This window comes from Procambarus clarkii, chromosome 59 (assembly GCF_040958095.1).
Source record: "Procambarus clarkii isolate CNS0578487 chromosome 59, FALCON_Pclarkii_2.0, whole genome shotgun sequence".
NCBI lineage: Eukaryota > Metazoa > Arthropoda > Malacostraca > Decapoda > Cambaridae > Procambarus > Procambarus clarkii.
Genome location: NC_091208.1, coordinates 15,232,537 through 15,247,875, shown reverse-complemented (window position 1 = coordinate 15,247,875; position 15,339 = coordinate 15,232,537). Strand labels below are relative to the sequence as shown.

Here is a 15,339-nt window from a genome sequence, read left to right as displayed (position 1 = left end):
GTATAGATTCATGTTAGTACAGTATACCAGAGAGGTGAACTGTGTAACACTTTTTTTCATGCTATAAGTGATTTATCGTAAATTTTTATGCCTCTAAAGTACAGAAAATGGCTATTAATCCCCACAAACTTTCCTTTTGTAACCAGGAGAGTCATATCTTGAACTTTACGATTTTTTCAGAACATTCCAGACAAATTCATTGCTGAATAAACTTGTAGTAACTTTAAGAATGGCTCCATAATAGGAACAAGTACCCATTTCTTCTTCTGGTTCAATCAGTGCACGTCATAGAGGATTACAACAAAAGAATATCCTTGATATTCTGGTATCTTGATATCCTTGGTCTTGAGCATCAAGATTTTGCTGGACGCCATGAAGGGTGATGCTGGGAGGTCGTTAGAGGCTTCCAAATACAGTAGTGGCCTTTCTGATGGAGTCTTTTATGGGGTTTTTACAAGTTACCTTTTCCATCTTTGCCTTTGGGAAGGCAAAGCCCGTACTCCTTTGGTTTCACAACATCAAGAAATTTTCGTACAAAAGTGCCTTTATCGTAACCTACCAGAGAACCCAAAAGAGACAACAGAAAAGTATCTCAATTTAGCGATACGGTACCAATTTCTAGTACGACAATTTTTGGCCTTAGGTAGAGTATATGTAAAAATGCGGCATTCTGTTAGAAGGACGAGTTGAGGAACAATTAACAACAGGCATAACTAGCCAGAACAAACAGTTCTCTGTGAGCAGGAACAGTGTAAAGTGGGAGCCACGGGGACTCAGGGAGATGCTTATGCCAGCCCTGCACAACAAATTGGGACTTTTGAAACAATTTATCAAAGCTTCTGATAAAGAGTCGGTAGCTTTCAAGTTCCTTCAAGACTTTTTTTCCATAAGCTGTTCGAAGCAAAGATCAAAATCAGTTTCTTTGTTAGATGACAGATAAAAATATTCTGGAGTACAAGAAATTTCCCAAGAAGCTCACTATGAAGGAGAAAGTGACATGGAACAGCTTTGTTTTTTGTTGTTGTAGCAGTTTAAGGCTTCCTGGGCAGTCACACGGCCGTCAACTGTTTGGAGCTGGTTGGCATAATACAACTGTACCATAATATCATTGTGCCATAATACAACTATGGCACAATGTCCCTTAAAGTCCATATCCTTGATGCTCATCTTCATCAATTCAAGAAGAACCTGGGTGTGTGCATCCACCAGGATATACTGAATTTTGAATGCTGCTACAAAAGTCCAAAGATTATGTTCTGCTACACAGAACAATGTTCTTTATTCTGCTATGCAGAACGTGGAGGGCTCCATTTGAGCGCTGATACGTGGAGGTGATTTACAGTTTAATGGCAAATCTAAAAAAAACACTCACTTGAAAATCTTTTGCGGTCATTTAAGTATAACTTCAGTATAAAGACATGTTAATTTTCACTCATATATAGATTTTTCTGACTTTTTGTTAACGAAAAGACGCAAATTCGCTCGTTTTCTAATTGAAAAATATTTAAATTTCAAAGTATCACTGTCCTAGTTACAAAAGCAAAATCTGGGGGAAATAATAGTAATTATTTATTCTTTGGAAGAGTTAGAAATTACTAAACATCACTTACTGCCTAGGAACAAATATTGTTACATTGTGTTACTGTGCATTAGAAGGAGGGTTGTTAAATCTTCATGTTGTGCACATCTGGTATATATTGTTTCTTATATAAGTAATTCATATTCACAGTAATTCATATTTATTGCAGAATAGAGTAAATATTCAGATTATCTGAAACCTGGCTTCAGCACAGTGACCAGCAATGGCACCGAGAAGCCACAATGTGTTTTGTGCAATTTTATCCTCGGTGTTGAATCTCTGAAACATTCAAAACTCAAACGTCACTTAGAGACAAAGTATCCACAGCATTATAAGAAGGATTTGGAGTTCTTTCGGCACCAGGAAGCTGGTCTAAAACGTCAGAGCTTTAGGCAACAGAGCACAGCAACAATGCAAGTATTACATGAAGTCTCATTGGAAACTGCCAAACAAACAAACAAAACAAAGCCACACATGACTGGAGAGACGTTTATCAACCCGCACATGTTGAAGACGGCGAAGTTAATTCTTGGGAAGTCCACCGAGAATATCCACCAAACATCTCTGCCTGAAATCCGCGTCTGTCTTCTGCTCGCCTGTCCATAGACATACCAGAAATCCGCCTTTCACAGGCGGATTTCAGGTATGTCTATGGACGTAAAGGGGCAGGTTTTGAATGATCTCAAAGCTTCTGCAATATTCTCATTGCAAGATGATGAAGCAACGGACGTGAGTTCATATTCTTGGTTGCTTGTCTTCGTGAAGTATATTCATCCAGATGACATTAAAGAAAAATTCTAGTTTTGTAGTGCACTTGAAACCAGTACAAAAGTTGAAGATATTATACAGAAGATATGCATCTTTTTTCCAAAAAGAAGGACTAGAGTGGAAAGGTGTCTGTACAGCTGGAGCACCAGCTATGCTGATCAGGAATCCAGACCAAGGTGAAATGCTTCTCAACCAATGGGCATTTACTGCACGATCCACCGATACGATCTTGTCAATCACACTCTTCCAGTACCTTTGCAGGAGGAGCTTGATGCTCTGATCAAAATTGTAAATTTCATAACATCTGGGCCTTTAACACCTGCCTGTTCAAAGAACTCTGCAAAGATAAGAAATCTGACCATGTGGGTCTTCTGTTCACTACTCTTCGCTGGTTCTCAAAAGGAAACGTTGTCAGTCGTATCTTTGAGCTTAAAGATGAAATCAGGTTGTTTCTGGATGCACAAAGGAAACATGTTCTCTTGGATCACCTTAAAATGATGAAGCTTTGGAAGAAATGAGTTGCTTACTTAGCAGACATTTTTGGCCACCTGAATAAGCTGAACCTGAAACTTTATTTATTTATTTATTTATTTATTTATTTATTTATTTATTTATTTATTTATTTATTTATATATATACAAGAAGGTACATTGGGTTTGTGAGAATACATTGGATAGTACAGTATTTACATTCTTGTAAAGCCACTAGTACGCGCAGCGTTTCGGGCAGGTCCTTAATCTAGCAGATAATTTTAAGTAGGTAATTTCAATCAGCATTGATAAATGCTGAAAGAAATACTTAAGAAAAAGGGAACACACATTCTCCAATTTCAAAACATTCTTCAGGAATTTGTATCCAACCTGAAAAAGTGGCTACGGTAAGTCAGTCTTGGAAACATTGGCAAGTGTAAGAAAACTCTGTAGTGTGGTAAGGGAATGTAAAGGGGAAGTAGATGAGATCCTGAAGAAGATTATGGGGCACCTTGAATCCCTTGAAAAGAAATTTCAGTGGTTTTTCCCTGAGCTCACAGAAGAAAAAGCAGCTCTGCTACGAATCCCTTTCTCTGTTTCCCCTGGAAATATCCAACATTCTCAATGAAGTCCAGGATGAGTTCTTACAACCTGCGGAACGATTCCCAGCACGTGAGTGTTTTACGAGAAATCGTTGATGCAATTGTGGTGTGTTCTGCACCCGGCACATCCCCCAGTGTCGCCATCCTTTCCTTCCCAGTTTTGCTTCCGTTCGCCTCAACCAGAGACTAGATTTTCATCTTTTTTTCACATTTAAACAAAGACAAGGAACAAGCTAAGTATTCAGGATGATATAAGATTGGTTGTGAGAAATACACAGCCATGAATTCCAAGACTGGCTGAACAGCATCACATTAAGTCACTACATTTTGATAAAGAAAGATGTAACGAAGGATTAGCTTAAAATTGCATTCCCTCCAGAATTTCTTCGAAAATGTTCAATATTTCAAAGTTCAAAGAATATTTAAATACTCTTAATGATGAGAGTGCTTCTAAACTCATTCTTTGGAAAAAAAATCAATTGTGTAAGTGTGACAGAGGGAGGGAGGGACGTAGATTTTTGGAGTACTAGAAAATAGAGCCATGATTCCAAAAAAAGGATAGAAACTGCTGTGTCGAGGGTGAGTATTTGGACTCGGAAGAATGACTATGGAAGGGGTGAGTAATGTGCCATAATCCCCCAGATGCTGGGGGACGGGAGGCTGAATGCGTCTACCATCGCTGTGGAGGAGGTGGCGGAGATGGTTCCCGAGGAGCGCCGGACTGAGGTCCGAGTCCTAGACGTGGCCGCAGGCACCGGCCTGGTCGGCCTCCACTTGCACAAGAAAGGATTCACGTGAGTGTAAAGCCTCGGCTTCTGTTATAAATATAAATGGTGTGCTTGCTATGGGGAATTGGTATTATTAAGGGGTAAGGGTAGTTAGAAAACAGAGTTATCAAATAGGGGAGAGTTAAAAGGCCCAGCCCCCAAAATAAATTATCCACAGTAATAATATTTGCTACTAGACCATGTCAGTCTAAGGGTTGATCAATACACTCCCACACAGGAAGAAGGGATACTCTGTTCTAAGGTACTTATTTATTAACCCCTTAACAACCCCCCATACACACTCACACCAATAACAATAATAATAATTACTTTACCACCCTATCTTACGTTAAAGTCTTGGTCCACGTAGGCAGGATACAAGGTTTACACGGAGAACAAGCTAGGGTAAAGTACTACTGGATAAGCACTGAAGCTGGATGCAGCTTAGGGTAATGAAACCACGTGGGACCCTAATACAAAACACAACACTTAGGGGGTACCCAAAACACTGGCAAATACTACCCCTAGGTCTCACCAATATTTACTACCAGAGTAGGTACACTTAAAAACGCCCCCGTATTTAACTTAATGGTACAGGAACTTCAGGTAAGGGAAATAAGTAAGAGGAGAAGGGAGGAGAGTAGGGGTGCAGCCACAGAGTAGGTCTCGTCCCCACGAACGCCAGCCAGAAGAAGAACGCTCCCAGCGACCAGCTAGGCCTCCCGCATGTCGTGGTGCCGGAAGGAGCCTAATTGATCGTGCAGCTAAGCACATTAAAAATCTTCCCCTATGCAACGTATTGTTACTTTACAAATGACTAAAGTATTAGTAAACATAGTTGGTGCCTATGTTATTATTTAATAATCAACCCCCAGCTCAATCTTTAAATGCTCTTTGAGAAACAAGAATAGTCTTACGTCTGGCAGGGAAGATACAAACAATTGCCACTCGTGATGCGCTCAACTGTACTATAAGAAAGTTTAATAGCTCACTTTTGACCTCTGGTTTCCAATGAGGAACCCAGGGTCATAACAGCTTCCATCATCTTTTGTCCGGTCGTGATGGTCGAGTGGTTTAGGGGTCCTGTACACCAGTTGCAGAGTGCTCCTGGCAGTATGGGTTCGAGTCACTTCTGAGATGTGAGTTTTCAGTTGCATATATGCCTGGGGACCATTCAGGCTTGTTTGCATTTGTGTTCATTGTGTGTGCCCCAAAGATTGAGGTGATTTAATAAAATACCATGCCCAAGATACCATGCTGGCACTCTGATGGTAACATCAGAGTGCCAGCAGGATGATGGGGAATTAGCCTCGGCTACCATCATCTTTTAATGACTTCCAGTCGTGATGTTCGAGTGGTTAAGGGGTCCTGTACACCAACTGCAGAGTGCTCCTGGCAGTATGGGATTGAGTCACTTCTGGGGTGTGAGTTTTCAGTTGCATATATGCCTGGGGATCATTCAGGCTTCTTCACATTTGCGTTCCTCACCCAAAGAATGAGGTGATTAAATAAAATACCATGCCCAAGATTACCATCAGAGTGCCGGTGGGATGATGAGGAATTAGCCTTGGCTATCATCATCTTTTGTCCAGTCGTGATGGTCGGGTGGTTAAGGGGTCCTGTACACCATTTTCAGAGTGCTCCTGGCAGTATGGGTTCCAGTCACTTCTGGGGTGTGAGTTTTATATAGCAATAATGGATTTGGTGCTTTCCCCTGATAATTCCCTCCCTCCCACCTCCATATTTCTGTTTCAGATATTGTGTCAACCGAGCTACGAGACTACATATAACCCCCGAGGTCACCCGAACTATACTTATGCCAAGCCATATTTTTTTCAAGGCTCTAACTTTTCCTCTTACTTTTATTAAACAATAGAGATTTTATACAAAATTTGACAATATCCTGAGTTACTTTACAATTTATTTAAATATTTTATTTTTGTTTTATTATTTTTATAAAACTGTAATATCAATATAGGTATAGGTTCAGTACTAATTGTAATATCTTAACATACTAAAAAGGTTAGGTTAGGTTGTGGTTTTCTATTCAGCATTTCAAAGTAAACTCAAATATTCACAATAAATTAGTATGTCACATATGAACTTATTCATAAGCAAGAAACTGACTATAAGCAAGAGCGGGAACGGGTTGGAATATACATAGGACCCCCGAGCTACTAACATACGTATGACCCCCGAGCTACTAGCATACGTATGACCCCCGAGCTACTAGCATACGTATGACCCCCGAGCTACTAGCATATGTATAACCCCCGAGCTACTAACATACGTATGACCCCCGAGCTACTAGCATACGTATGACCCCCGAGCTACTAACATACGTATGACCCCCGAGCTACTAACATACGTATGACCCCCGAGCTACTAACATACGTATGACCCCCGAGCTACTAGCATACGTATGACCCCCGAGCTACTAGCATATGTATGACCCCCGAGCTACTAACATACGTATGACCCCCGAGCTACTAGCATACGTATGACCCCCGAGCTACTAACATACGTATGACCCCCGAGCTACTAACATACGTATGACCCCCGAGCTACTAACATACGTATGACCCCCGAGCTACTAACATACGTATGACCCCCGAGCTACTAGCATACGTATGACCCCCGAGCTACTAACATACGTATGACCCCCGAGCTACTAACATACGTATGACCCCCGAGCTACTAGCATACGTATGACCCCCGAGCTACTAACATACGTATGACCCCCGAGCTACTAACATACGTATGACCCCCGAGCTACTAGCATACGTATGACCCCCGAGCTACTAACATACGTATGACCCCCGAGCTACTAACATACGTATGACCCCCGAGCTACTAGCATACGTATGACCCCCGAGCTACTAACATACGTATGACCCCCGAGCTACTAGCATACGTATGACCCCCGAGCTACTAACATACGTATGACCCCCGAGCTACTAGCATACGTATGACCCCCGAGCTACTAACATACGTATGACCCCCGAGTTCACCTGTTGGAAACAACCAACAGCTTTCATTTTTCAATTTGTATTTTAATACAACATCTTTATATTAACAACAAGTAGTTACTAAAATTACTAACCTGTAGAATTAACTCTACTAATATTTTCATATTGAGCAATATTCTGCCAAATCTTTCCTACTGCGTGAGGGCGTCAGCCTGCCACTGGAAATATCTCCACATTTTGTTGGATCTAATCAGTCCAGTTAACTACTTTCCTTTACTAAGGATAATCGCTTACTAATGACTTGATTTACTTAGCATATTACTGCTCACTGGAACTCGTTTATTTAGTTACATTAACAACTCCAGTGGAAATAATTAAGATGTTTAATAAATTCCACTTAATATTCCTCTCATTTATTTAAGCAGTCATAATAAACAGATTTACACTGCGAGCGATATTACAACCCAATACATTTATTTATGACATAAATATGAGTCATAATCTCTTCCTTTCCTAACTAACTTCAAAATACAAAAATTAATTTACGCTCAAGGGTCCTACTGAGAGCAACGCGCATGCGCAATCCGAGGAAGGAGGAGGGAGAAGCGAGAGAGACGTGTGGGCTTCCATTCTGCCAACGTTACTGTGTTGAGGAACTCCCACTACATCGACTCATATATACGTCATCCTTGCCGCAGCGGGTGCCAGAGTTCGTAGGTGTCTCCATCTACATTCAACACAAGTTCCGGCGAGCGTAATTTTTCAATTTCCTACCGATGTTCATATTAATTAGTGCACTTTTTTAATATTTACGTGTAGGTTACTCGTCGTCAGATCACGCGATATCACCATCACCAAAGTTATTTTCAATTTCGCCCAGGCTCCCACTTTTCAATCAGAAATAATGATATATTAACTCTAGCTTATGCATTTTTTACATTCTAATCGTGATTTCATTTGGAGTTGTAGCATCGAAGGGAAAGAATAATTTTCCATTCCATGTACGTGCTCGGACAGCGTGCTACAACAAGGGTGACGCCGTGACTACCCCACACGTTTACAACCAATCCAACTGAACAGCTTAGCTGGCCCTATATTTAGTGTACTTTATGATTCTTAGTAGAATACTAATATATAATTATATGAATGATTTTCCATTGAAATCGCATTTTACTAATCTTTCATATTTGTCATACATTATTTACTGATATCATTTTATATCATGATTACATATGTGTATGTACTATAATATGATTTAATATTTACATTTCCTTCTGATGAAGAACCAGCATCATATTATTGGTGCTAAGACGTAACGGTATCTTAGCGCTCGTACCACCCATTTTGTGAACGTGAATTTGACTCCTATGTCATGTTAACATACAGTCTCATTAAAATCCATAGGACACTAGTTCTTGGAATTAATTTCAATACATTTGCTCTCCCTAGTTTTCCATTTTTCACAAAAAGTGGTGGTCCTTCGAAGCTATTGAAGTTTTCATTATTCAATCCAAATATTTGAATCAGATTTTCCCATACTACCCGAGCTACGAGCATACATATGACCCCGAGGTCACCCGAGCTACGAGCATACATATGACCCCCGAGGTCACCCGAGCTATGAACATACATATGACCCCGAGGTCACCCGAGCTACGAGCATACATATGACCCCCGAGGTCACCCGAGCTACGAGCATACATATGACCCCCGAGGTCACCCGAGCTACGAGCATGCATATGACCCCCGAGGTCACCCGAGCTACGAGCATACATATGACCCCGAGGTCACCCGAGCTACGAGCATACATATGACCCCGAGGTCACCCGAGCTACGAGCATACATATGACCCCCGAGGTCACCCGAGCTACGAGCATACATATGACCCCGAGGTCACCCGAGCTACGAGCATACATATGACCCCGAGGTCACCCGAGCTACGAGCATACATATGACCCCGAGGTCACCCGAGCTACGAGCATACATATGACCCCGAGGTCACCCGAGCTACGAGCATACATATGACCCCCGAGGTCACCCGAGCTACGAGCATACATATGACCCCCGAGGTCACCCGAGCTACGAGCATACATATGACCCCGAGGTCACCCGAGCTACGAGCATACATATGACCCCGAGGTCACCCGAGCTACGAGCATACATATGACCCCGAGGTCACCCGAGCTACGAGCATACATATGACCCCGAGGTCACCCGAGCTACGAGCATACATATGACCCCCGAGGTCACCCGAGCTACGAGCATACATATGACCCCCGAGGTCTCCCGAGCTACGAGCATACATATGACCCCCGAGGTCACCCGAGCTACGAGCATACATATGACCCCCGAGGTCACCCGAGCTACGAGCATACATATGACCCCCGAGGTCACCCGAGCTACGAGCATACATATGACCCCGAGGTCACCCGAGCTACGAGCATACATATGACCCCGAGGTCACCCGAGCTACGAGCATACATATGACCCCCGAGGTCACCCGAGCTACGAGCATACATATGACCCCCGAGGTCACCCGAGCTACGAGCATACATATGACCCCGAGGTCACCCGAGCTACGAGCATACATATGACCCCCGAGGTCACCCGAGCTACGAGCATACATATGACCCCGAGGTCACCCGAGCTACGAGCATACATATGACCCCCGAGGTCACCCGAGCTACGAGCATACATATGACCCCCGAGGTCACCCGAGCTACGAGCATACATATGACCCCCGAGGTCACCCGAGCTACGAGCATACATATGACCCCCGAGGTCACCCGAGCTACGAGCATACATATGACCCCCGAGGTCACCCGAGCTACGAGCATACATATGACCCCGAGGTCACCGGAGCTACGAACATACATATGACCCCCGAGGTCACCCGAGCTACGAGCATACATATGACCCCCGAGGTCACCCGAGCTACGAGCATACATATGACCCCCGAGGTCACCCGAGCTACGAGCATACATATGACCCCCGAGGTCACCCGAGCTACGAGCATACATATGACCCCCGAGGTCACCCGAGCTACGAGCATACATATGACCCCCGAGGTCACCCGAGCTACGAGCATACATGTGACCCCCGAGGTCACCCGAGCTACGAGCATACATATGACCCCCGAGGTCACCCGAGCTACGAGCATACATGTGACCCCCGAGGTCACCCGAGCTACGAACAAACATATGACCCCCGAGGTCACCCGAGCTACGAACATAAATATAACCCTTTAAATATGAAATTTAATTGGTTGAGTTTATTTATATGTAACTATACACTAGCTTGTTAATGTATAAGTAATACACCAGCTTGCTAATATACAGGTTATACACCAGTTTGCTAATATACAGGTTATACACCAGTTTGCTAATATACAGGTTATACACCGTTTGCTAATATACAGGTTATACACCAGCTTGCTAATATACAGGTTATACACCAGTTTGCTAATATACAGGTTATACACCGTTTGCTAATATACAGGTTATACACCAGCTTGCTAATATACAGGTTATACACCAGTTTGCTAATATACAGGTTATACACCGTTTGCTAATATACAGGTTATACACCAGCTTGCTAATATACAGGTTATACACCAGTTTGCTAATATACAGGTTATACACCGTTTGCTAATATACAGGTTATACACCAGCTTGCTAATATACAGGTTATACACCAGCTTGCTAATATACAGGTTATACACCAGTTTGCTAATATACAGGTTATACACCGTTTGCTAATATACAGGTTATACACCAGCTTGCTAATATACAGGTTATACACCAGCTTGCTAATATACAGGTTATACACCAGTTTGCTAATATACAGGTTATACACCAGCTTGCTAATATACAGGTTATACACCAGCTTGCTAATATACAGGTTATACACCAGCTTGCTAATATACAGGTTATACACCAGCTTGCTAATATACAGGTTATACACCAGCTTGCTAATATACAGGTTATACACCAGCTTGCTAATATACAGGTTATACACCAGCTTGCTAATATACAGGTTATACACCAGCTTGCTAATATGCAGGTTATACACCAGTTTGCTAATATACAGGTTATACACCAGTTTGCTAATATACAGGTTATACACCAGCTTGCTAATATACAGGTTATACACCAGTTTGCTAATATACAGGTTATACACCAGCTTGCTAATATACAGGTTATACACCAGTTTGCTAATATACAGGTTATACACCAGTTTGCTAATATACAGGTTATACACCAGTTTGCTAATATACAGGTTATACACCAGTTTGCTAATATACAGGTTATACACCAGTTTGCTAATGTACAGGTTATACACCTGCTTGCTAATATACAGGTTATACACCAGCATATTACTACACAAACCAACATTTCTGCAGGAAGATAGACGCCCTGGAGCCCTCAGAGGGAATGATGAACGTCCTTAAGGAGAAGAAAGTTTACTCCAAGACTTACCTGGACCTTATCACCAGCACCCCGACCACCGTCCCTACTGGTGAGTACTTGTCCATCACGGTCAGTACTTGTCCATCACGGTCAGTACTTGTCCATCACGGTCAGTACTTGTCCATCACGGTCAGTACTTGTCCATCACGGTCAGTACTTGTCCATCACGGTCAGTACTTGTCCATCATGGTCAGTACTTGTCCATCACGGTCAGTACTTGTCCATCACGGTCAGTACTTGTCCATCACGGTCAGTACTTGTCCATCACGGTCAGTACTTGTCCATCATGGTCAGTACTTGTCCATCACGGTCAGTACTTGTCCATCACGGTCAGTACTTGTCCATCATGGTCAGTACTTGTCCATCACGGTCAGTACTTGTCCATCATGGTGAGAACTTGTCAATCATGGTCAGAATATTCACCCCTTGAGTATCCACTCCCCCCCCCCCCTGGGTATCTACCGCTGAATATCCTTCCCAAGAATATCACATCCCAGAATATCCACTTCCTGGATATCCAGCCCCAGGATATGTAACCCCCTGAGTTTTGAAGATTGTTCACTCAAATAATTTACATGTGATTTAAATTAATTTCTAATTTATATTTAAATATTTCTTCTACTCGCTATTTCATTTTGTAATAAGACAATCGGTAACATAGTTTTAATTATATATATATATATATATATATATATATATATATATATATATATATATATATATATATATATATATATATATGTCGTACCTAGTAGCCAAAACGCACTTCTCAGCCTACTATGCAAGGCCCGATTTGCCTAATAAGCCAAGTTTTCATGAATTAATTGTTTTTCGACTACCTAACCTACCTAACCTAACCTAACCTAACATTTTCGGCTACCTAACCTAACCTAACCTAGAAAGATAGGTTAGGTTAGGTTAGGTAGGGTTGGTTAGGTTCGGTCATATATCTATGTTAATTTTAACTCCAATAAAAAAAAATTTCCCTCATACATAATGAAATGGGTAGCTTTATCATTTCATAAGAAAAAAATTAGAGAAAATATATTAATTCAGGAAAACTCGGCTTATTAGGCAAATCGGGCCTTGAATAGTAGGCTGAGAAGTGCGTTCTGGCTACTAGGTACGACATATATATATATATATATATATATATATATATATATATATATATATATATATATATATATATATATATATATATATTATTATTAAATATGACCGAAAAAGTAAGATTAATAATTCTAACACGAATTTTCTCGATCTTTCTTACGTTTCTTTTCACTGTTGATGGTAATTCAAAAATCAATTCTCCAAAATTCCTTTTTATTTCTATTCTGACGCGACACTTGAGCACGTTTCGTAAAACTTATTACATTCTCAAAGACTTTAGTTTACACACACACACAACTTTAACTGAATAGAGCTTAAACATCTTCGAGTTTTTATACCTACATTTGGGTGAGGTGACATGTTACAATAGTTTTGGATGAGGTGAAAATAAACTTTTAACACAAGACAGGACACGAAACAATGGGTATTAAAGGTAGTTAACTGCAGAAGGCCTATTTTTATTGGCCCATATTTCTTGATGCTTCTATATTGGAGCGGAGTCTTGAAGTGGGTAGAATATAGTTGTGCATTAATTGGCTGTTGATTGCTGGTGTTGACTTCTTGATGTGTAGTGCCTCGCAGACGTCAAGCCGCCTGCTATCGCTGTATCTATCGATGATTTCTGTGTTGTTTGCTAAGATTTCTCTGGTGATGGTTTGGTTGTGGGAAGAGAGTATATGTTCCTTAATGGATCCCTGTTGCTTATGCATCGTTAAATGCCTGGAAAGAGATGTTGTTGTCTTGCCTATATATTGAGTTTTTTGAGGCTTACAGTCCCCAAGAGGGCATTTGAAGGCATAGACGACGTTGGTCTCTTTTAAAGCGTTCTGCTTTGTGTCTGAAGAGTTTCTCATGAGTAGGCTGGCCGTTTTTTTGATTTTATAGTAAATTGTCAGTTGTATCTTCTGATTTTTGTCTGTAGGGATAACGTTTCTACTAACAATATCTTTCAGGACCCTTTCCTCCGTTTTATGGGCTGTGGAAAAGAAGTTCCTGTAAAATAGTCTAATAGGGGGTATAGGTGTTGTGTTAGTTGTCTCTTCAGAGGTTGCATGACGTTTCACTTTCCTTCTTATGATGTCTTCCACGAAACCATTGGAGAAGCCGTTGTTGACTAGGACCTGCCTTACCCTACAGAGTTCTTCGACCGTGCTCTCAGCCACAGCTCAGAATGGAAGCAAGTCGACGAAGAACTCTGTAGGGTACACTACACATCAAGAAGTCAACACCAGCAATCAACAGCCAATTAATGCACAACTATATTCTACCCACTTCAAGACTCCGCTCTAATATAGAAGCATCAAGAAATATGGGCCAATAAAAATAGGCCTTCTGCAGTTAACTACCTTTAATACCCATTGTTTCGTGTCCTGTCTTGTGTTAAAAGTTTATTTTCACCTCATCCAAAACTATTGTAACATGTCACCTCACCCAAATGTAAGTATAAAAACTCGAAGATGTTTAAGCTCTATTCAGTTAAAGTTGTGAGTGTGTGTGTAAACTAAAGTCTTTGAAAATGTAATAAGTTTTACGAAACTCGCTCAAGTGTCGCGTCAGACTAGAAATAAAAATGAATTTTGGAGAATTGATTTTTGAATTACCATCAACAGTGAAAAGAAACGTAAGAAAGATCGAGAAAATTCGTGTTAGAATTATTAGTCTTACTTTTTCGGTCATATTTAATAATATGTGTCTACAGGAAAGACTGCTACCAAAATATACTAATATATATATATATATATATATATATATATATATATATATATATATATATATATATATATATATATATATATATATATATATATATATATATATATATATATATATATCTTGCGCTATTGGTAGATCTTGTATATGCCATAAGTGTATTTTGGGTGACAGTGTTGGTAATAGGTGTTGACCTTGGTGACCCGGCCAGGTACCTACGACGTGGTGGTGATCTCTGGCGGGATGGGCGACAGCCACATCCCTGTCCAGGGCGTGGATGAGTTCATCCGCGTCGCTAAGCCAGGTGAGTTTTGGTCTATTGGATGGTGAATACATCCAGTATACTGGGGTTTTATTTCCAATACACCAAATACACTTGTGTTGTATTTTGAAGACGCTGTAGACATTAAATGTTCAAAGTAAAAAACGATGGAAACGTCCTCAAGAAAAGAACTAATTTGTGGAGATTTCGTGCATCAGTGCCCTTAGCTAAATGAACTGTGGGGTTCAGTCCCTGAGCCCATTATGTGCATCTGTAACCCTTTCCACTACCGCCCACAAGATGGGTATGGGGTGCATAATAAATGAACTAAACTAAAACTAAACTGCTCGTAGTCGGACCTGGCTTCCTGGTCGACTGATCCAGTACTCTCTTAGTGCTGGCTGCTAGCAATCAAAGATTGACATTCCTCTTAAAAAATAATATCAAGAATCGACCAAATTGACAAAGTGGAATTCCTGAAACTATAGCAACTTCAAGAACAAGAGGACACAGAACAAGAGGAGGCTATGGAAACAAAGTTTCTTGTTTGGCAAACAATGATAGACGGTTGGAACAGGTTAAGTGAGAAGGTGGTGTACACGCCAAAACCGTCAGTAGTTTCAAAGCGTT

The 15,339-nt window shown here is 41.1% G+C and overlaps 1 protein-coding gene across 2 annotated transcripts in view; it reads left to right on the top strand.

The window, feature by feature from the left end:
* Positions 1-15,339, top strand: part of LOC123768084 (methyltransferase-like protein 27) — a 116,111-nt gene that overhangs the window by 92,410 nt on the left and 8,362 nt on the right. For both annotated transcript variants that reach the window (XM_069306865.1, XM_069306866.1), the window contains exons 3-5: positions 4,062-4,213; positions 11,558-11,673; positions 14,659-14,751. In XM_069306865.1, the coding sequence (XP_069162966.1) occupies positions 4,062-4,213; positions 11,558-11,673; positions 14,659-14,751 (361 nt within the window). The remainder of the gene's footprint in view (positions 1-4,061; positions 4,214-11,557; positions 11,674-14,658; positions 14,752-15,339) is intronic.